The sequence below is a fragment of the Hippopotamus amphibius genome, chromosome 17 (genome assembly GCF_030028045.1).
Source record: "Hippopotamus amphibius kiboko isolate mHipAmp2 chromosome 17, mHipAmp2.hap2, whole genome shotgun sequence".
NCBI lineage: Eukaryota > Metazoa > Chordata > Mammalia > Artiodactyla > Hippopotamidae > Hippopotamus > Hippopotamus amphibius.
Window position 1 is genome coordinate 12,561,670 of NC_080202.1, and position 22,715 is coordinate 12,584,384.

The following is a 22,715-nucleotide window of genomic DNA, read 5'->3' on the forward strand; positions in this document are numbered from 1 at the left end:
TAGTTTTATAGGCATTTAATAGTTTACCAATTGGTACAATAAGATTTTTTTAATATGCAGAAAACATGAATAAATCTTGTTTTACACAGTCTGAGAGCAACAAATCTTACTGTAAAACACAAGAGCAATATTATATACATTCCTTTACTGATTTTTTAAAATTGTGTCAATATCTTCAGTTAACTCTTACAATCTGGGGAACTGTTTTCTCCAGTCACCACCTCTGTAACTGTTGGTTTGTGTGAAATCAGCGTTCGCCTTCATGTCAGTGTCAGGATCAACTTCTAACTCGAAGATTGTGTGTTTGTTTCTACCATCTTCGGAGTGAGCTTTAGGGATGCTTGAAGGATAGGCAGGACAGGAAAGCAGCCACTTACATGATATAGTGGAAAGGTAAAAAGGCCAGTTCAGTCCAGTCGTGACTTGTAAATCCAGCTTGCCCTCCCCCCACCCCACTGAAAAAAAACCAAAACCTTTTGCACCAATTTTGTACATGTTGCTTCTCTACCAGGAGATTCTTCTTTGCATCATCTAGATTAGTTAACACACTGGACTTATATACAGCTGGACAGAGAGTAACCATTTTAAGTGCCTTTTCCTTCAACAATTTTATCTTCAGTTGCTTAAGGATTATCAAGCCACCACTGTCAACAAAACAAAATATCCTTTACTTCTAAATAGTTTTTCTTTAAATAAGTTTAAAAAAAACTATTCGAGTGATATTATCTGGAAGTTCACATAGAAACAGAAAGAGGCAAACAGGAGAGCAGGGCACTGACAGTAAGGAGACTGGGCTTGGTGATCTAGAGCCAAAGCTTCCGAAGACTACAGCGAGCGCCCACAGCCCCGACGACGTGCTAACACTAGTGAGTTTTAGAGCAGTGCTCTGGGCACACCATTGGTCACACCACAATGGACAAAACAGGACAGTCTCAGTCTCCTAAAGTGCAAGATGCCATGTTAAAAAGCAACTATTCTCCAAACCATGTCTAAACCAGTGTCCGTGGCACACACTTTCAAGAGTGCAGCTAGGACTTCTTGGGCACGTTGTATTAGGGTGGCACTGGAATGTCTGTCTTCACACACACAAAAGGTCAGTCATCATCTGAGGATGCAATTCTACCAGCTTTTTATTTCTTAAATAAGTGGCCAGTCTGATTGAGAAAGTGACAAAGCAGCAGTGAACCTCTAAACCAATTAATAAATTCCTCTACTTACAATCCAAACCAGTAACCTCATCATTGTACTTATTCCCAGGCAAGGCACAGGGTTAGACAGCAGACAGAGAAAACGCAGGAAGCAGGAAGAAAGGGCATCAACAGGGCAGTGTCAAACAACAGTGCAGGAAACCTCTGCAAATCTGCTTCTGGATTGTGGATGGATCACTCTCCCCACCCCCTTCATTATTCAAACAGGGCTTGTTACACTTGGATCCAGTTGAGGACCATCCCTGAGATTCAACGTTCGCTGCTTCGTAAATGGAGGATGTCTGGTAACTGAACTAAGCAGCAGGCTGTGGCAATCTCCCAATAAGGATGACTTTGTTTACAGGGTGATAGTTTCTCCTTGTTTGTCAGTGAAAGTCACTGCAGGCTGCAGGGAAAACCCAGCGACAGCAGCTTTGTTTCCTCCTAAATCGGTACCATTTTTTCCTTTATTGTTCATATGTAGGAGTGATTTCTAGATGTTGTGGCTTACCCTTAAACAATTCGTGTTGCTACATGCTAGAAATGAATTAAAATACAAGACATTTACACATGAACAAACAAATGTTAAAGATGCACCATTTCTATGTATTTATATTTCTTAAAATAGGACAGGAAATAGCAGCAAACGAGAACAAAGATATCTTCCATAGCTTTTGTATAAAATCCAGTCAGAACAGCTAAGGGGAAACAAAAAAAGACTTCTCAATGTGAGCAGGGTTGTGAGGCAATATTGTCCTGAAAGTTATTCTACTGTATTTAAGAAATTAGCTTAAGTTGTAACTTTTGTCCTCAAAAATAGCTATTAGTTTTCAAAACACTTTTCCTTCCAGAGACACCTCTCAGGAATTATTAGAAACAAACAAGCAAACAAAAAGACACTAGCTAGACATAAAGCTGCTTCTAGTAAATATATGGCCTATTCTCTGTGTGTGTATCTACAGGACGTTAACTCCAACCCTTTGTCTTTTTCAGGAACCAAATTTCCATCGAATACTAAAAGGAATATTAAAAAAAAATCACATATTACACAAATGAATAAATGCTATCCAGGATAAATTTCTTTGTTAAACTATCTTTGTTATTTCATTGTCCTGTTTACTTTTCAAATGACCTTCTTAAAAAAAATGCTGGTTAGCTAAGCAATGGGATTATTTATTAATAATCTGCAATGGAATATTGTTTCCAAAGTCACAGATAAAAATTCTCTTAAACCTATTTGCAGTAACTTTGGATCACAATATACACTATATCAGGGACGTGTAAAATGCTCAACAGCCAAACTGGGGGTGGGGGATAACGGAAGTGATTTTCCTTTAGCTGGGAAAACGCCCACAGAGTCAGCCCTAGTTTTCAGAAGCGTTAGGATCAAAAAGGATTTGTTCTAAAGCATGGTATTCCACAGCAAGATTTATTCTATTTATATGTTTCAGCACTTCTTCAAAAACCCAGGACCCAAGGACATGGAGGTTGTATGTGTGTGATATACATATACATATACAGACTTATCCACTTATAGATAGGCCCATATACTCATAAACATTTATATATAAACAAAAGGTGAAAACACAGTACATTTTTATGCACGCTCCATTAAACCCTGTCTTTTTATAAACTTGTAAGTTAAACAATTCAAATTGATATCAGATTCATGTTGAAAAACAAACTGCTGTATTTCTCCCACTCCCTTAAAATGGGCAAACATAACCTTTTCAATATTTCTTTGTTATTATGTTATGCACATTGCACATCCCTAAAAAACATCAAAAACAAATAGTGATTTGTACCATGACACACTCAATGGGAAGATTAAACTCTACTTGGAAGTCACATCACTATACAGTCTAATAGTATGGAGAATACAACTAGAAGTGTGTCTAGTGTGGAAAATAGAAGCTTAGAGTATTACAGTGTTTTTTTAACCTGTTTACAAAGCATTAAGACCCAAATGAAATAAATGATTTGTTATTAGCTGCTGAGATTTTTCTTATTTCAGATTTACAGTCATTTTCTTACATAAATATACCACTAGCCTTTGCTTGATAGGCTGCCAAAACAAATGTATCCTATTGATTTGGCAAATGTGTCATGACAAAAATTCCCATGTGTAATCCCCAATAATTACACAGATGGTTCAGAAGATTCTGAATTGCAGCCTTGTTATCTAACACCCTTAAAGAAGATTTATTAAGCACACTTAAGTGATGTTACATAGATACACATTTCAGAGAAAGCCCTAATAACCACCACTTTCCCCCAAATGAGGCCATCAAGTCAGGCACCAACAGATAGCAGAAAGAAACAGGAATTCATAATCCAACATAAAATGACACTGTCAACTATTCAGTTTAGTGCCCTAGTTCAATGTATTCAACTTCCGCCTTCTTAGGCCTGGTGTGACCAATGCCAGCCCAGGTTTTTAAACCCTATGGTACTTCTAGACAACGTATGTAAATTTACAGTATACAATTTGGATTCACCATGCATGAATACTTTGTGTGTAACATTTAATAAGCTCAATCTACATCCAGAATAATTTACATGAAAGGACAATATTTATTTAAACAGAGCTCAATGGGGTAACCATGGTATCATCAGAGTGCATCCAGAGGAAAAAAGGGAGGAGGGGGCCACATGAGACTCAATCAACGGCACTCCCACACCTTTACTGTTTGATCTACACTGCCAGTAACCACATACGGTGCCGTCTTATGGAAATCTGAAAGAAAAAGAAAAGGCTTATTTTAAAATCAGACTGAGTCAGATACAATTTTTAATAAGCCACAAAATAAGCACTCCAAGTGCCAGGAATACCCCATTTTTTCCCTCTATTTAGCCACACACCTACCCCTAGTAGATATGTCAAGCTAACCAAGGAGGTAAGGAAAGCTGAGACTTAGTGATTAAACCCCATACTAACATCCTAAAAAACTTACCTCCCTCCCTATCCTCATCCCAACTGAGGCTGAATAAACGCTGAATTCTCAACAAGGATGGTCTCAATGTATCCATTTACTGAACACTTACTATGTTCCAGGATTAGTGCAAACGCTCTACATTCACATTCAATCCTTCTGGCGATCCTGTAAGGTTAAGCATTAGCCCCATTCTACTGAGGCTTTATCTTCATTATTAGATCCATCACACCCTAGTGTATTTTATTTTCTTCACTATCTTAAATTCTAGATTCAGGTCCAGATGATACTGAGGATGTTTATTAACTGTAAATACAGTTCCCTGAGTTCCTAGGACACCACAGTATATACCTGCCAGAGGAGAAAGGTTAAATAAGATTTCCTTTGAAAAACTTGCACACTAGTAGGGAAGAAAAATTACCCATCAGAGTGGTCAGTAAGCATCCTCTTCGTAACTCTAGTTTCCACAACCAATGTTGTGCAATAAAGAAAGTAAATTTTTTATTATAAGGCTGATGATGAAGAGAGAGAGTTAAGGAAAGGAGAATTTAAAACAAATGGCAGGAATCCATAAAGTTTTTAACCTGTCTTCTCTGCTCTGCCCTGAAAGCACGTGTTCATTTCTTACATGGAAACATCCGCATGGTTACATAACACAGCCAGGTCTGGCAGCCCAAAACCCAACCGCTCAGAAACCTCGTGACCTGTACATACCCAAGGAGGTGACAAAGTGTTCGTGCGCGTTGAGGGTCTTCATGCATCGCTTGTTCTTGTAGTCCCACACACGCAAGGTCTTGTCGTCAGCGCAACTCAAAATAAACTTCCCCCCAGAATGGAACAGAACTCCACGTACCCAGTTATCATGACCCACCTTAAAAACAAAAAGGTATTTGACTTAATTAAGGGATAACTATTTTAAATAGCATCTACGAAAATAGTAAGTCATTACTTAAAGTGGACTGAAACTACACGCACAAAAACGTCAACGCCAAAAAAGACAAAAGGGGGAAAAGAAGTCTAGGGAATTCTTCCGGATTAAAGGAAACTGGAAACTAACAAGATATGACCAGTAATGCAACCTACAATACTTGACTGGCTCCTGGATAGAGGCTAAAATAAAGTTATAAAGGACACTACTGGAGTAACTGGAGAAAATTTAAATATGTAGTGTATTAATGTTAAATTTCTTCAGTGTGATATATAGAATACCCCTTATTTTTAGGAGATACATGTTAAAATACTGGGGTCAAGTATCACGATGTCTACAAGAAACTTTCCAACTGTTCAACAAAATCTACACATACACACATAGAGAAAAGAAAATGTTGACAACTGGCGACTCTAGGTGAAGGATATATAGGTATTTACTGCCTATCTTTATTCACCCATTCATCTATCTATATCCCCTGTCCAGCAGTTCCATTTCTTGCAATTTATGCTAAGAAATAATTAAGAATGTGTCTAGGTGACTTAGTTATTTAACAAAGATGTTCAGCAAAGCACTGTATGTAATAAGTGTATATAATGACATGAGCAAGTGCCACATACCTTCTAAGTTAAAAGTCTGCTGCAAAGCAGCATGTACAGTATACCATTTTTACATATTAAAAAACTCCACCATATTCATGTACATAGTAATTTAAGAAAAAGGTTTAGAACTACACAGTCTACGAGGATAGCCATTAGTTACGTATGGCTATTTAAATATAAACTAAAATTAAATACAATCAATTCAGTTCTTCAGTCTCACTAGCCACACTCAAGAGCTCAATAGCTGCCTGTGGCCAGTTGCTATCATGCTGGATAGTGCAGATACAGAACATCATCACAGAAACTTCTACTGGACAGCCCTAGTCTAGGAAAATACACTTGGTAGGTATTACTAGGTATGGTAAAGTGATCTGAGGGTGATTTTTATTTTTTTCTTTGAACTTTACTGTTTATTTCTCAAACTTTCTACAATGTAAATAACTACACTGCTTTTGTAAAAGAACCCCCCCCCCAAAGAGCTAATAATAAAAAGTAATAACAATAAAAAGAAAACAGAGAGATAGAGACAACCAAGATGACAAATCTTTTGCCTTGGTTTACTTCTTTGCTTTTTGCCATTATTTAAGATACTTTTTTATATTACAGTGATCTATAAAAGCCACCAATCACTAGAGTTGTAGAAGCTTCAACAAAAATCACATTTCTTGCGGCCACACCAAAATAAAGCAGAAAAAAGAATCCTCCTTCAGTTGAAAAACAGCAGCCAGAAACCTCCAGGGAAATTAATGGTGACCTGTGTTGTTACAAAAGAAGAAACCACATGCTTCCTCATTTTTAAATGTAGATCATGTTTTCTAACAGCAACACAGTATATCTGAACTCAGCTCAGAATACTAGGAGGAGAGTTTAATTTTCTAATCAGTTCTTGATGATAATTCCATAGGTGTCTATCGTATGCTACAGAGAGACAATCACTTCAAGGTATGATTAGCACCTAAAGAATCTCTAGACCAATATAGATACCAAATTATAAAAACTGCTACTGGATTAATGTCCACAGATCCCCTTAGAATTCCTGAAGGCAAACAAGAATGTCCATAATCCCTTACTATCATTTATATATCCTTATACTAAAATCTAGATGAAATAGGCTCCTAAATGAAATAAGCACTTCCAAGTCATAAAGCTAACACCATTAATTTCAGAATGATAAACCAAATAAACTGCAACATGTGAATAAATAGGTAATAGTTAAAAGGACTCATATTAAACTATAATGAAATCGAGACGCAAACAGCTTCAGAAATGAATGAGTCTGTATTATACGGTTTCCCCTCCACAGGAGATATTATATAATTTTTAGAGCTACAGTGGCTAAAATCTCCCTCCTAGCACTGACTAGCTTTGCAGATCCTTTGTGTAACATAATATTCTATAGGAATAACTTCCATATCACTGTAACAATGGACTTAACCAAAAAAATTAAAAGAATCTTTACAAAGTTGTTAATTCACATTATTTAATCAGATATCACAAGGCATCTGACCCAAAAAAGATATGCACACAGTAAAAATGCAAAAGCAGCAGTGAGATTATGCAAACTTACAAGGGTCATAAGGCACATGCCAGTACTGACGTCCCACATCTTGATAGTCTTGTCTCTGGATCCAGACAGTAAAAATGGCCCAGGCTTGCCACTTTTTTTAGTCTATAGAAAACAAAAGAATTATGTTTCCCAGGCAAGAAGTTAGGTAAGAACTTTAAATGACAACTACCTAGCAATGATCTATATTTCTAATTTTGTAAAAACATTTTTTTCTTTCTTTCTTTCTTTTTTAAAAATATTTATTTATTTTCCACTCCATTGGGTCTTAGTTGCGGCTTGCAAGCTTCTCACTAGTTGTAGCGCACAGGCTTAGCTGCCCCACGGCATGTGGGATCTTAGTTCCCTGACTAGGGATCAAACCCACGTCCCCTGCATTGGAAGGTGGATTCTTAACTAGCAGACCACCAGGAAAGTCCCGAAAAACACATCTCTTGACAAACAAAAAACTGTATATATTTAAGGTATACAACGATGGTTTTTTTTTTTTTTTTTACAACTAATGTTTTGAGATATGTATACACTGTAAAATGATTACTACAATCAAACTAATTAACATAACAATCACCTCAAATAACTACATTTTTTGTGTGTGTTTGATGAGAACACTAAAGATCTACCCTCTTAGCAAATTTCAAGTATACAATACAGTATTGTTAACTATAGTCACCACACTGTACATTAGATATCCAGGACTTATTCATCTTGTTTTTCTCTACTTAAATACAGAAGTCTTTTGACATACCTAGGTTACACAGGACAGACCTAGATAATATAAAAATAGAAAATTTCCACTTAGATTAAGATTCAGTATCTACAATACCAATGGATGGTAAATTTATTGCTCAAGACTTCTGTAATCAAGAAGAATTAAAGAGGGAATGCGGGGATATGTGTATAAAAACAGATGATTGAACTTGGTGCACCCCCCCCAAAATAATAAATAAATAATTAAAAAAAAAAAAAATTAAAAAACCAGACAATTTAGCCTTTATGTAAGTCTAGCCACAATGAATTTATGACATATGGTAAGTAACCACCACCAGGTGGCAGTAAACAAACAAAAAAAAAATCTGAAAATGCAACCAGGCAGCCAATTAGAGATTACAATAGAAGCTTCATTTTGAAAAATAATTGCCCAGGGAGGGGGACACACCTTCCTTCATTTATTAAAATTTACTTTTAAAAAACCCATGATAGGAATGTCTCTATAAAAAAGAAATGTGGTCAACTTTGACTCCTACAACTTATTCACAGAAATAATTATTCTGTAATTTTTAAGGTATTAATTAAAAAGAATGAAATCATAAGGAGCACAAACTAAGAATCATAAAAAAATAATAAAACTCCAGATTCAGCTAGTGTTTCTAATGATCAAGAGTATCAGAGGCCTCCATATGAAATATGCTTCATTTAAAACAAATACTTAAATACTGATCTGCATTTCACCATAAACTTATAAATAAAATAATTATGTTAAGGAAAGCTCTTCTTCTAAAAGGTAACTTTAACCTCTCCTAGGTTTTATTTTGTATTTGTATACTCTTACAGCGACATTTATGATTAATTTTAATGATCACTTTTACTCTTCAGGAGAACCCCATCCCGGCACACACATCAAGGGTCAGCTAGCTGACAGCAACAATAATCACTGGTTAAAAAATATAAACACATCTATCTGCAAGTTGGAAAGAGTAAATAAAGGGTTTCAAGATTCAGAAATCTGGAATGTGGTGTTTTAAATGCATTAACGGCTTAAAATAGAGAATCAGGAAGGTTATTTAAAGCTCTGAGATAACAGCAACAAGAGCATGAAATAACATAAATCATATAGTACCTCAGATCCTGTTGCTTCAGAGATGGAAGAATATGAGCTTTCTGGAGCCCAGGAAATGCATTCTACCACATGCTCGTGTTCTCGAAGCTCAGCCTTGCATTCCTTTGTTGCTACGACCCATACGCGCACAGTCTGGTCATTGGAACAGCTGGCTATCAGAGTGCCGTCTTGATTTGGCCGCACCATACGTACCCATTCTCTGTGTCCTGTGAATGTCTTCACACAGTAGCTGTTAAAATAAGTAATAATTTGCATCGTGAATGGCAATCATTGGGACCCTTCCCAGAAGTGATACAAAACTAGCTATGCACTGGAATGAAGAGAATGGCATCATACGCAGTCAATAGAATACACATACATTCCTGGTTAATAAAAGATGGGGACAGGCTGGAAAGTCAAACATCAGTTAAAATAAGCTGACAGAAGTATCATTAAGGAGCTAATCAAATCAAAATCTAGAAGGTAAAAAACAGAGAGGAATAAAATCTTTTAACTAGGCACACACAATAAACCTAACAAAAATATTTCTAGCCATGTTGGGGAAAAGGCATGCTCTTAACTAATCTGGACAAAACCAGTAGGTTAAGGTTTTAATATAACAATCATGTAATTCTAAGCACAACCAAATTAAGCCTAATAGAGGCATACCTGCACAAATGTTATTTACATTTTAATTCAACCCACAGAGAGATCACCTAAAAGAAGACCACAGAGAAAATAAGCCATTACATAGAAAATGGCTCTCAAGGATATAGAGTTTCTTTCATAATTTCTCTGTTCCTTTTGGGTGGACATTTAAAGATTAAAACTTAAGTTTTAAAACAACTGTCATGGTGATCATTCTGGGTTACAGCCAAATTTACTGGAACAATCAGAACATAATTTGGGTTTTTTTTGTTGAATATTATCTCTTTAAGCTGACGCCTTTCAACTAAATCGACTTACCCAGTTTGCACTTCCCACATTTTTATAGTTTTATCCCTTGAGGCGGACACTATATGATCTCCATTGGGCATGATGGCTACTGAAGAAACATTGTGGTCATGGCCTAAAACACAAAACAGAGTAACATATTAAGCGATATATCACCAAGAGCAATTAACTCTCAGTTTACCGTGAGATTTCATCATGGGATTTCAAATATCACAGCAACTTTAAATACAATGGAGTTTTATATAAATTTGAGAAGAAACCTGGATTTACACAAAAACGTTAGGGAATCAGTAACATAATAAAACAATCCACAATGAAATAAGTAGCCAGCTCAATTTATAATTACATTTCAATCTGTATGACTTTTTTTTAATCACAGGGAATCAGTACCATCAGCATTTGAATATATTAATACACTGAATGGTTATGAACACTAAAAAACCACAAAATTTTCCATGGGTGCTATTCTAAGATATAAGACTTAAGGAAGATTCACAGAGATGAACAAAATGGATAAGAAAACTGGGGATTTGGTTCTTTATTTAAAATAGTGGTTAAAAATGATCTTTTTGTTGCTGATGTTCATAGGGGTAAAAAAAAAAAAAAAACTGCATTATTCACAATGCTAGTTAGCTATCCTCCGCAAAAAAAGCCCCAGAGACTCTTCATAAATATCACATTATTTTAAGGAATATACAACGGTTGGAAAGAACTCTTTAAGTCAGAGCAATAAGATACAGGCTACTTAAAAAAACAAATACAGATTTTACAAAAGAATTCAATAAAATTCCTTTAATTAGTAAGCTTCCCTAATACACTTAATCTGGGGAGTTGGGAGGAGCGTACCATTCAAATTACATCATCTATGTAATCACACAGCTTATTCATGTGCTAACATCACTGGATACTTTATTAAAAAATTTTTTTATCTCCTTATATAAAATCCAAACATTCATATTTCATCATGTTTAAAAAAACAACAAAAATCCTTATTTAGTGAGCACCTCCTATGTACCAGGTCTAGACCAGATGATCTGAGTATACAATCTCATTTTATCTTCACAACAACCCTATGACTTCAACTCTTAATTCGATACTTAAGTATTATTCATCTTACAGGTTAAAGAGGTTAAAATTTCCTAATGCTGTAAGTAAACAAGTAGGAATCGGAACCCACAGACCTGATTCCAAAGCCCATGCTCTTTCCATAAAGCCAAACTGCTGCAGAAAAGACATGAAAAGGCCCGGGAAAACAACGAGATTACAGTATATGTGGAACATTAAAAAGTGAGCAGGGCAATCTGGGTTCCAGCTTTTACTGTATCTACTCTCTCTGACTTCAGTTTCCCAACTGAGAAAAATGAAAAACAACACAACCCCAGTAACTTCATTTTCTCTTTTTCTCAAGAACAGATAGATGCCCTAGCAGTTTTTTTCACCCAAAAATATTCAGGAAAACAATTAACCACTAAGAAATACTTAAAGCCTCATAACAGAAACAACTCTCAATTTTCATGACTATCCATGGAATACCTATATCATATGCTCCTCCACTGAGACAAACAACAAGAACTGAATGCAGGGAACGTGCATATTGTTAGAAAACATTAGCCTTCTTCTCTCTGGAATACCACGCTAGGAACCAATGTCAAAATGCCATCCTCCACCTCTTACCATGCATGGTTCTGATGCATTCAAAGCCCTGAAAATCCCATAGTTTAATGGTCATATCTGCAGAACACGAAGCCAGAAGCTTGCCACTGTGATCGAATGAAATATCCTGTACAGAGTCTGTATGCCCCTTAAGAGTTCGTTCAAAATCTCCAGTCTCATAATCCCACACCTGTCGAGTGAACAGAAAGTCGGTTAGCATCACATCACTCTCTTCTCAGTTCACATGTGCACTCAGCAGGCAAGTCTGGCACTACAGTGACTAACTAAGCAAGTAACAAAGGGCAACTGTCTTAGTGCACATCTTCAAGTATAAATTGGACTTTTCTCTATAGAGAGAATCAATTATTAAACATCTCTAAAACCACATTTATTAAGCATCTACCATATATCTAATCATGCTAGTGATTAGGTATATAATGCCACAGGACAGAGTCCCGTCCCAGTCCGACAGCAGGCAACAGACATGTTTAAAAGTAAATATAAGTACCAAAAAAAAAAGGTTGTTTCAGGAGCCTATGATATGAATTTACATGTAGAATATTAGGGGAATGATAAAGGAGTACTCAGTTCTACTAGACAAGCAGAGCTCAGGTATCTAAGAGGCCATGGAAAGACTCCACAAGACATAACTATCCTTAAATAGCAGATTTACAGAAGCATATGTCATTTTGATATAAGAACACTGAACCACAGTCACATTTTTTTTTTAAATATTTATTTATTTGGCTGCACCAGGTCTTAGTCACAGCACGCAGCATCTTCGTTGTGGCATGTGGGATCTAATTCCCTGACCAGGGTTGGAAACCGAGTGCCCTGCTTTGGGAGCTCAGAGTCTTAGCCACTAGACCACCAGGGAAGTCCCCACAGTCACATTTTTTTTTTTTTCACAGTCACATTTTTTAAGATAGTTTTTCCAAGAGAATAAAAATAATCAGCTATCAAGAATAATTATTATTAGAAACAGATCAAGAACATACTAAACTTCTATTCTGGTGGCCACATGCCAGTCTGAAGTTAAATCTTTAACCAACACTAACTACATGCTCTAAACTTAAATGATTGATTCCATTCTTCCCATAGAAGTTCAAATGTATCTGTGGTAGGGTGTATTTCAACCAATTTAGAGAAACTTAGAAAATGTATTTTGAAAATCTGGAAACAATCTAAACATCCAATAGTAGGAAAATGGCTACACAGATATAAAATTTGCTACTGTAAGGAATTTATGGCATGTATACAACGATGTTATATAAAAAAGCACACAAAATTATACATGATTACAACTACATAAAAAATGCACCTAAGGAAAAAAAAACTATCCTCTAAAAACGTTTCTTTTACAGAAAACTTATGTATCCTTCCCAAAATAAACATATAAAAGCATTATCATTTAAATGTTCAAGTACTTCTACATGGAAGTGATTATATATTTAGTTTTGTTCATATTTTGTTAGATGTATCCTTAAGTATTCTGAAAGCTTTTTGATGCCACTGGCATTTTTCAATTTCAATTTTCAATTATTCTAATTCATAGAAATACAGTTACTTTTTATATATTGACCTTGTACCCTGTCATTCTGTTACATTCAGTCATAGTTCTAACAGCTTTTTTTGTAGATTCTTTGGGATTTCCTACATAGAAGATCATGGTGTCTGCAAAGACAGTTCCATTTCTTCCTCTTCAATCTGTATGCCTTTTATTTCCTCTTCTTTACTGCACTGGCCAGGCACTCTAATACAAAGGTGAATTTAAAAGTGGTTGAGACTGGTCATCCTAGCCCTGGTTCCTGAACTCGGGGGGAAGCACACTGCTTTCCACCATTAAGTATTATGTCCACTGTAGGTTTTCCAGATACCTTTACCTTTTACCAGGCTAAAGAAGCTCCCTTCCTAGCTTGTTCAGAGTTTTTATCATGAATGGATGTTGGAATTTTGTCAAATGCTTTTTCTGAACCTATTTTTTTTTTTGTTGATATGGTCTCTCACACTGATTTTCAAATGTAGAACCAAGCCTGCATTCTGGGATAAACCCTATTTGGTTATGACATACTAACTACCCTCTTTATGAATTGATGGATTCAATTTGCTTATAATTTGTTAACGATTTTGCATTTATGTTCATGAATGGTATTATATAGGTCTACAGTTTTCCTTTTTTGTAATATCTTTCTTTACTCATTTTGATATCTAATTTTTTCATTTTGACATCAAGTTCACACGAATACTTTACATACTGAAAATAAATAAGGTGTGACCTTGAAGTTCACTCCCATTTCAGTTAACTAACTTTCCATGCATTCATTGAAGAACACTGGGGACCTCCCTGGTGGCAGAGTGGTTAAGAATCCACCTGCCAATGCAGGGGACATGAGTTCAATCCCTGGTCTGGGAAGATCCCACGTGCCACAGAGCAACTAAGCCCGTGCACCACAACTACTGAGCCTGCACTCTAGAGCCTGCAAACCACAACTACTGAGCTCGTATGCTGCAACTACTGAAGCCCACGCACCTAGAGCCAGTGCTCTGCAACAAAAGAAGCCACTGTAATAAGAAGGCCACACACTGCAATGAAGAGTAGCCCACTGCTCGCTGCAACCAGAGGAAGCCTGCGCCACAGCAACCAAGACCCAACACAGCCATAAATACATACATACATATATACATAAATACTGAAGCATTTTCTTCTAAAATAAATATACCCAGAATATGAACTGTGTCTCTTCATAAATGATAAGCAAACAGGGCATTTTAGTGTTTATAAATGTCAGGAATTAATGAAAGTTAATTTTTCTTTACTTGATATTTACCTTTTGTATGATTATAAAATGCTCATGATAAAAAATATAATGTACTGATATAAAGGCAAAAAAAATACCTAATATCCTACCAATGGCATGGTTTTTCCATTTTTTTCTATGCTCTTTTTTAAAAAGTATAGTAACTGTGTATATACTTCATCATCATGTTTTCCCTTTGCATCTTATAAGGATTTTTCCATGCCATTAAAAACTTGTTAGCAAACATTCTTTTAAAAGTAATTCCTATTATTTTCTAAACAAAAGGAAAATTTTTTCATTATAGAAAACATTAGGGTGAAACCTTTGAATACTGAAAAATATCTGTCCTCATTTTGCAATACTTAACATCAGACAGTGATGGTGAAAAAGAATTTTGAGTCAAAAAGTGTAGGCTTTTTAGCCCTTCATATACTCTGCTAAATTGTTCTCCTATAAGAGTGTATCAAATGTAATGGGAATGCCTGCTTCATCAAATTTTTATCACCTCTGGGAATTCTCATTTAAAAAGTAAAATATCTTCGCAGATTTGACACATATTTTAATTTGCATGCATTTCTTCTACTGTTAGTAGTGAGGCCAAAACTCTATTGTTGGTTAGCCACTTTTTCTTCCTCTATGAATTGTCTGTTCATACCCTATAGTCCATTTTTCTACTGAGATGTTACTGTTTTCCATATCTGTTTGAACTCTATATATTAAAGTTGGCGATCCATCTGCTTTATTAGTTGAACGTATTTTTCAGTTTTGTCTGTTGTTCATTTTTCTTAATATTAAAGAACAAATTCTAAATGACAACCAGAAAAAATGTTTCAAAAATTTAAATGATGCAATTAAAAATGCCGTCATGAGCTATTCCAAATATCCATCTTCCACCATTTTTTCTTAAATTATTACAGTTCAAATGTTGATGATGTAAATGAATGACTCTAAAAGGAACCTGTTCTATCTATTAGATGCACAAGAGAAATTATTTAATAAAATTTTAATTTTGTTATCAATAACTATAACATTACCTACAGTTTACTGAGGCCTTACCATCTATCCACCAAACACTGTAGTTATAATATATTATGTATACATTACTTCATTTTAAGCAAAAGAATCTCATAACACAGATATTTTTAATCCCCCTTCCAACAAATCAGAAATTTGAGCCTTAAACATATCAAGCACTTTGCCCACAACAGTCACAAAATTACAAAAAATTTTGTTTTTGTGTGCTCCTCTGAGTTTTTTGGAAAGTAATTCTATCACAATCATCATTTAGAAACCACCTAGCTTTACCGTAATTGAAGAGTGAAAACCACCGGAGTAGGAACAGGTCTCTTTTCATTCCACAAAATACACAAGGAAAAGAGAAAGACTTATGTATAACAATGAATAGAATATTACTTATGACAGCAGATGACTGGAAATAAAAATCCAAGGGAAGATGTGTTATGTGCTGAGACACTGCTGACACTGAGTATTCCTTTAGCATCTAGCCAGCACTCTTTTAAGCAATTTCCATGTATTAACTCATTTAATCCTCCCCAAAGCCTCTGACACAGGTACTAATAATCTTCATTTTACAGATGAGAAAAGAAAGGCACAAGAAGTTCATTTGCTCATGTCACATAAATCATTAAGAACTTGAACCCAGAGCTTGTGCTCTTGACCATTAACTACCCTACCAAGTCTTCACATATAAGTAAAAAGATCCATTTAAAATCATTAAAAATGATGATTCATTAGAAACAAAGAAAAGTATTTCTAAAATAAGTTTAATCAAAAATGGAAACAAAACTAAATACAAATGCCTTTCATTAACAAAACCACCATGTGTGCACATTAATAAAGACTAAATGGAAGGGAGAATTTTTAGTAGTTGTTGAGATATGTGGTATGGTTATAGATAAAACTTTTAAAACTTCCATTTGTAATATTTTAAAGTTGACCCAATAGATATTTTTAAAACTACATTTTGTCTTTCTGTACATGGTTTATACAACTGTCACTGTATTGTGTCTGAATCAAAGGAAATTATAAAAACTTTTTCCTAATTAAAAATATTAAAATGTATACGCTTATCATGAAAAATAAAAAAAATGAGAGAAACACATAATTTATAAAGTGAAAAGCTCCTACATTCCCACACCCCCAGAGAGAGTACTGTTTAGTTGCAATCAAAACCAATATATTAAATACACCAAGGAGAGTCCAATTTAAATAAATCCTCTTAAATTCTTTTGCAAAAGATATTCACCCCCTGAATTACTGGTTTTATAATCCTTTATTTTCACCTATCACTTCTGCTTATAAGTACATACTTTTACTTTTATTCTTCAAGAACAAAAGTTATTCAAGCACTGGGTGACCTACTGTTATCCAATGGTATATCAGTGACACCCAATTTTCTCAAATGAGAAAATGGGTGAACTTATTTGGCAGCCTGTCTCTCAGGCTTAGAATCAATCACACAGTTTCAAAGAGGCCCTCCTGTTCCTCTGCTTAGGTCCTCATTTCAGGATCTTTTGATTTCTTTCACTCAATTAACATTAAAGTTGCTCCTAACAACTATCCAATTGCATGTCTTTTAAATTTGAAAAAACTACCTTAATTGTAGCATCCTCTGAAGCAGAGACCATAACACTGAACACAGGATGGAAAATGACTCGAGTGACTGGACTCCTATGACCACTCAATGCATATTTTTCTGGTGGACGGGGAATCCATTCTTTTGGGTCTCTTTTTTGACCAAGAGGTCCACCTGACGTAAATTCTTCTTTTGCTTCATTTAGCTTTGATTCTAATTCCATAACCTTAAGAAAGAACACACAGTTATGTACAGATAGATTCTGATAAAAATTGTATATTTGATATTTTAAAAAACTGTCTTTATTTTGCATCCATATATGCATAATAAACTTTCAGTAATTTACAAAGCATTTGTCACATTTAATTGAAAATGACCTATATTATATATCACCAAAACCTTAGTGGTGTGACAAAACTGAAAACTGAGAAAAATTCAATACAATTGTGTCTTAACTCTTTAACTTAAAGAAAAATTGGGAAGGTGCCAGAATACGAATTACAGGAAGAGTAGGGAACTTTTTACTCTAACTTTGCCTACTAAAAGTATAAATTTTAGGACCAAAATATTATCTATTGCTTTCACTTTACAGTTTAAAATAAAATGTCACAGATGAAAATGACCTGTGTAAGAGCATACTTTAGTGCTCTTTTCCCAGCATCATACTGGCCCCATGTGTTCTTCTCATCTAAGCGCATAAATGGGTTCTTCAGTACCAATTCCCTGAAGTCAGGGTTGAGTTAGATTCAACCCAGCCAGTAACCCTGGTTACATAAGTTAGCATTTGCCAGCAATGATCTGTATGTTGATATTTTCAAAGTTTATATGATACTTTGAATACAACTAACTTCAAAGAAAAAAGACTCAGTTACCTTCTTTTGTAATCTAATAACAGATGTCCATTTTTTTTCCAGAAGACCAGCATATTTCTTATCTAATTCCTCATTCTAAAGGAAAAAAAAAAAAAAGAGAGAGAACATTAAAAAAAAAAAAAAGGCAGAATACAATAGTTCAAGCCATCCAGACCATTCAATCTCTAGGCCCAAACATTACTAAAAATACATGATTATACACACACACAAAGCGGGGCGGGGGGGGGGGGGGGGGGGGGGCGGCGCTTGAAGGTGAATACCAAGTTTAATGCCAAAGATTTGTGAATAACTGAGGTGACTGTTAACTGATACTTGAGTACAATCCACTCATTAACTATACTATGAATAACTGTAAAAAGTCAAACATACCATATCTAATTCAGCTTCCTTTTTAAAAACTGAATATGCTTCTTCATAGCCATTTGAACGAAGATAATCTGCTATAGCTCGATTTCTGAAAGAAAACAAATTCAAATGACTCCTAATAAAACCTCATTTCTATTTGGAAGAAAGAATATTTTATTTAAAATCTTATAAATCTTAAGACACTTTTAAGGGTATTACCTTCCAAATCATACAAGTATTTTAAAAGAAAAGGAACGCCCCCCCCCAAAGCCTCTAAAATAGTTAACCCTGTCATAGTACATCCATAAGATTGTAACATTATTCTTGAGCTTTTAGTTATGTTTCTGTGTTGCTTTATATAATTAGTTATCACTTTGTGACAGTAATTATTAATTTTGTTCATGTTTATAGTTTACATTTAGCCTTTCCTTACTACTTATTCTTATAGATACTTAAGGACTAGCAAATGAAATTTAGTTTTGTAGAGAGAATTATTTTGCTAAAATTATAATTAGAAAGTATTTTAATATTAGAGACAACTTTAAACCATGAGAGTGGGTGAAAAAAAAGGCACAAGCTACAAACTTAGTGAATTATCATAGAATGAGAATTTAATTTAGAATTAGAAAGAACTCAAAGGTTAGAGAAGCTGAATCAGCAGATGAATTTCATGCTCTCCTTATATTCTCTGAAGGTGAAAATCAGCTACCTGTCTCCTAAAGCAACCTATTTCAATTTCTCAATTTTTTTAAGCCTAAATCCCACTGTGACAGAAATAGTTGTTTCCTTGGTATTGCCTTTAAAGCATTTCAAATTAATTTAAATAATTTACAAGTTAATACATACACAAGGTTAAACAAACTTTAAATATATAAGTACACAATAAAATGTGGTTTCTACCACTGACCCCCAATATTCCATCCCAGAGGCAACTACTTTACCAGGTTTTGTGTATTCTTTCAGAGACTCTTCCTATAGCTACATATACTTGCATAGTCTTCTAGAGATAATCAATACTTGTTTTTAAAACAAAACTGCACAACACTACAGATAAATGTCTTACACATCCCATAAACTCAATCTCAGCAATCATTCATTATCAGACGTAAATCTGCCTCTTTAAAAAAAATTGTATTTCATTACAGAGAGACATATGCTTTTACTACTATGAACAATGCTGCTAGATTATCCCTGTATAAATGTCAATGCTACTGCCCCACCTAATGCTTTAGCAAATAAAAACACTCTAGCACTAAATAAAAACACTCCAGAATTGGTGGGATTAAGTTTTAATTCAATGGCATGTTAAAAACAAAACAAACAATGCAGAGAGATAATAAGGAATTAGAGCAAACACTTTCATTCTAGGTAATTATTAGCACACCAAAGATTAAAGTACAATAACTAGTGAAAGACAAGGTTATTAGCACATCACATTTGTGGACCTGAGGACTGAGGATTAGGTAAATTCTTACCTAATCTAGCAGTTGACTATTATTGTGTCAACTACAATTGGCACTCGCCATCTACCTCTACAAGGATTAAATCATGTGCTGCTGCAGCTGCTGACTTTCAATACACCCGGAAAGGTGTTCAGCGTGCAGAGCTGGAATGAGGCACACTGTGCTCTGGGAAAAACTGGCAGAACAGGTCTTTAGATAGATATTTTCAGGAGTCAAGTTTACGAGCCCAATTCTTGTATCTCCTCATATCTAGAAAAACAGTAAAATCCTTCATGGTGACACCTGCTCCTCGTGACTAACAGTAACCTACACCAAGACTACCAGAAACCTTCTGTAAGCGATATGTGCTTGACTGCATGTTTTTCCCTTTCACCAAAACCACATATATACTGATCTTCCCCCCAGCCTCTCTGGAACAGTCTCTCAGTGCTATCTGGGATGCTGTCTCCCGGACTGCAGTCCTCATCTTGCCCCAAATAAAACTTGCAACTCTCACGTTGTGCTTTTTTTTTTTAAGTCGACAACTGTGAGTCTGTGTCTGCATGCTGCTGATATCACAGGCTGCACCCTACCTTCTGCCCTGTTCCACTAATGGATAATTTGATTCATTAAGAAATATATTCTTTACACAGAGCTGAAATCTACTTTCTAATTTCCAAGTAGTTCTACCTAGGCCTTCTGAAATAATACAAAATAGGAAGGCAATGGCTCTCTCAAAGTAATTCCATCAAATATTGTGCTGTCAAAGCCTGTATTACAAACCTTCAACAAAAATAAATTACCCTTTGGTAAGGGTAAGGGAAAAAAAATAGTAAGGGAAACAAAGAAGCTAAAAGACACCTATTTCTTAGCTTTATTTCCTTCTTCAAGCAAATAAAGGGGAAAATATCAAGGGTTAAAAAATCATATGTAGTATTTGTAAATATTTACTGTTCCTACATAGCTCCACTCCTACCTCAGGGTCAAGCCCTAATGCATGAACTGTGTCTGAACACACTACACATAGCTTACAACTCTGAAACTCATATAACAGATAATATGTATATGTAACATATGTACAAATTATAACAATCATTATCTTAGTGGACTTTTTTTTTTTGGTAAAGGAAAGAGAGATAAATAGTGACACTTTACCAGGTAAGAATATTAAGAAAAATGTAAAATCTTTTTCCTTATTAAAAAAAATTCCAATATTCTGAGATTACCACTAACTTTTCAGCATCAGTCACTCATACCATGTTCTTTGACTATATCTTCACATCACCATGTATGCTTTTAATCAGGTAACTTAATCTGCTGATTTCATTCAACACACTGTGAAAATCTGTCAGTAAATATTCATTTATGATATCACAGTTGTTAATATTCAAATATTCCATTCTAAAGATGTGCCAAATTTTATTTAAGCAATCATCTATTGCCAGACTTTAATATTGCTTCCAATTTTTCACCGTTTAAAATAATGTTACAGGAGAACTCGAGGTATGGGAGGGGGCGGGGGGTGAAGGGGAAACTGAGACGAAGCGAGAGAGTAGCACAGACATATATATACTACCAACTGTAAAATAGTCAGTGGGAAGTTGTTGTATAACAAAGGGAGTCCAACTCAAGGATGGAAGATGCGTTAGAGGACTGGGGCAGGGAGGGTGGGGGGGACTCGAGGTGGGGGGAGTCAAGGAAGGGAGGGAATACGGGGATATGTGTATAAAAACAGATGATTGAACCTGGTGTACCCCCCAAAAAAAAAAAAAAAGTTACAAATAAGTATTCATAAAGTTAAAGCTTTTCAAACAGCTTCACATTCAAGTCAAAAGATGCTGTAGAGAATATCTGTATCCCCCCGGAGGCCCCCCCCCCAAATTCTTGTGTTGAAACCCTAATCCTAAGTGATGGTATTTGGAAGAGGGGCCTATGTGAGGAGGTCACAAATGGGGTTAATGCCCTTATGGAGAGACTATGAACCAGGAAGCGAGCCCTCACAAGACACCAAATCTGCCAGTACCTTGATCTTGGGACTTCCTAGCCTCTAAAACTGTGAGAAATCTTTGTTGTTTATAAGCCACCCAGTTTATGATATTTTGTTATAGCAGTCTAAGAACTGACTGAGACAAAAAAATAAACATTTTTTTTTTAGGACATTTTGATAGCTATTGTCAAATTGCTCCCCAGGGTCGTAACCAGTTTATACTGCTATCAGCAGTTATGAATGCCATCCCTTTACTACCTTTACTTTTCAAACATTTTGGTAGGAATTTATTGACTTAAAACAAAGTTGATGCCCTTTGATTTTGCTTATACAGCTTTTATGAAAGTGTAGATGTTAAATTTATAAGATTTCTGCAAGACTTCCAAAGTCTATGTGGCTTAACCCAACATCCATATTTTAAAAAGATGCTGCTTGTTGGCAAATGAGATTAATTAGAAAGATATAAGTGATTCCAAGTGTGGAAAAACAGCACCTCAAAATAGTTGTATGTTACATTTATACTCTTTATAAAATGTTAAATCTAACTTAAAAAACAACATTCACTGTCTCTTTTGATCCTAAAACCATCCTGTTACATTAGGTAGAAAAGTGTATTACCCCTATATTATATAATTGACAGACTGATTTATCCAAGGTCACAAAACTAGCAAGTAGTGAAATAATTTAGGATAATAATTCCAATCAACGTTTACTGAGTAGGTGGGGAAGAAACTGGTAAAGTAGGTGGAACGCAAAACCTCCCTCCTTTAACTAGAGCTGTTACGTTTTCATATTTCCATATATTGTATTTCTTCATAAATGTTTTAAAAGTGGATCTATACTACAATTTAAAAAAGCCCTACACACAAAACTTTTTAAACTGAAGTATAGTTGATTTTCAATGTTGTGCCAATCTCTGCTGTACAGCAAAGTGACTCAGTTATACATATATATATATTCTTTTTTTAAAAATTCTTTTCCAGGGCTTCCTAGGTGGCGCAGTGGTTAAGAATCCGCCTGCCAATGCAGCGGTCACGG

At 35.2% G+C, this 22,715-nt stretch overlaps 1 protein-coding gene across 5 annotated transcripts in view; it reads right to left on the reverse strand.

The window, feature by feature from the left end:
- The window catches only part of PAFAH1B1 (platelet activating factor acetylhydrolase 1b regulatory subunit 1), a 68,989-nt gene continuing 46,274 nt past the window's right edge, over positions 1 to 22,715 (reverse strand). For all 5 annotated transcript variants that reach the window (XM_057714387.1, XM_057714389.1, XM_057714390.1 and 2 more), the window contains 9 exons: positions 18,273 to 18,357; positions 17,904 to 17,978; positions 17,051 to 17,257; positions 11,659 to 11,827; positions 9,997 to 10,099; positions 9,052 to 9,280; positions 7,218 to 7,319; positions 4,835 to 4,991; positions 1 to 3,924 (listed from right to left, as the gene is read on the reverse strand). In XM_057714387.1, the coding sequence (XP_057570370.1) occupies positions 3,851 to 3,924; positions 4,835 to 4,991; positions 7,218 to 7,319; positions 9,052 to 9,280; positions 9,997 to 10,099; positions 11,659 to 11,827; positions 17,051 to 17,257; positions 17,904 to 17,978; positions 18,273 to 18,357 (1,201 nt within the window). In that variant the 3' untranslated portion in view covers positions 1 to 3,850. The remainder of the gene's footprint in view (positions 3,925 to 4,834; positions 4,992 to 7,217; positions 7,320 to 9,051; positions 9,281 to 9,996; positions 10,100 to 11,658; positions 11,828 to 17,050; positions 17,258 to 17,903; positions 17,979 to 18,272; positions 18,358 to 22,715) is intronic.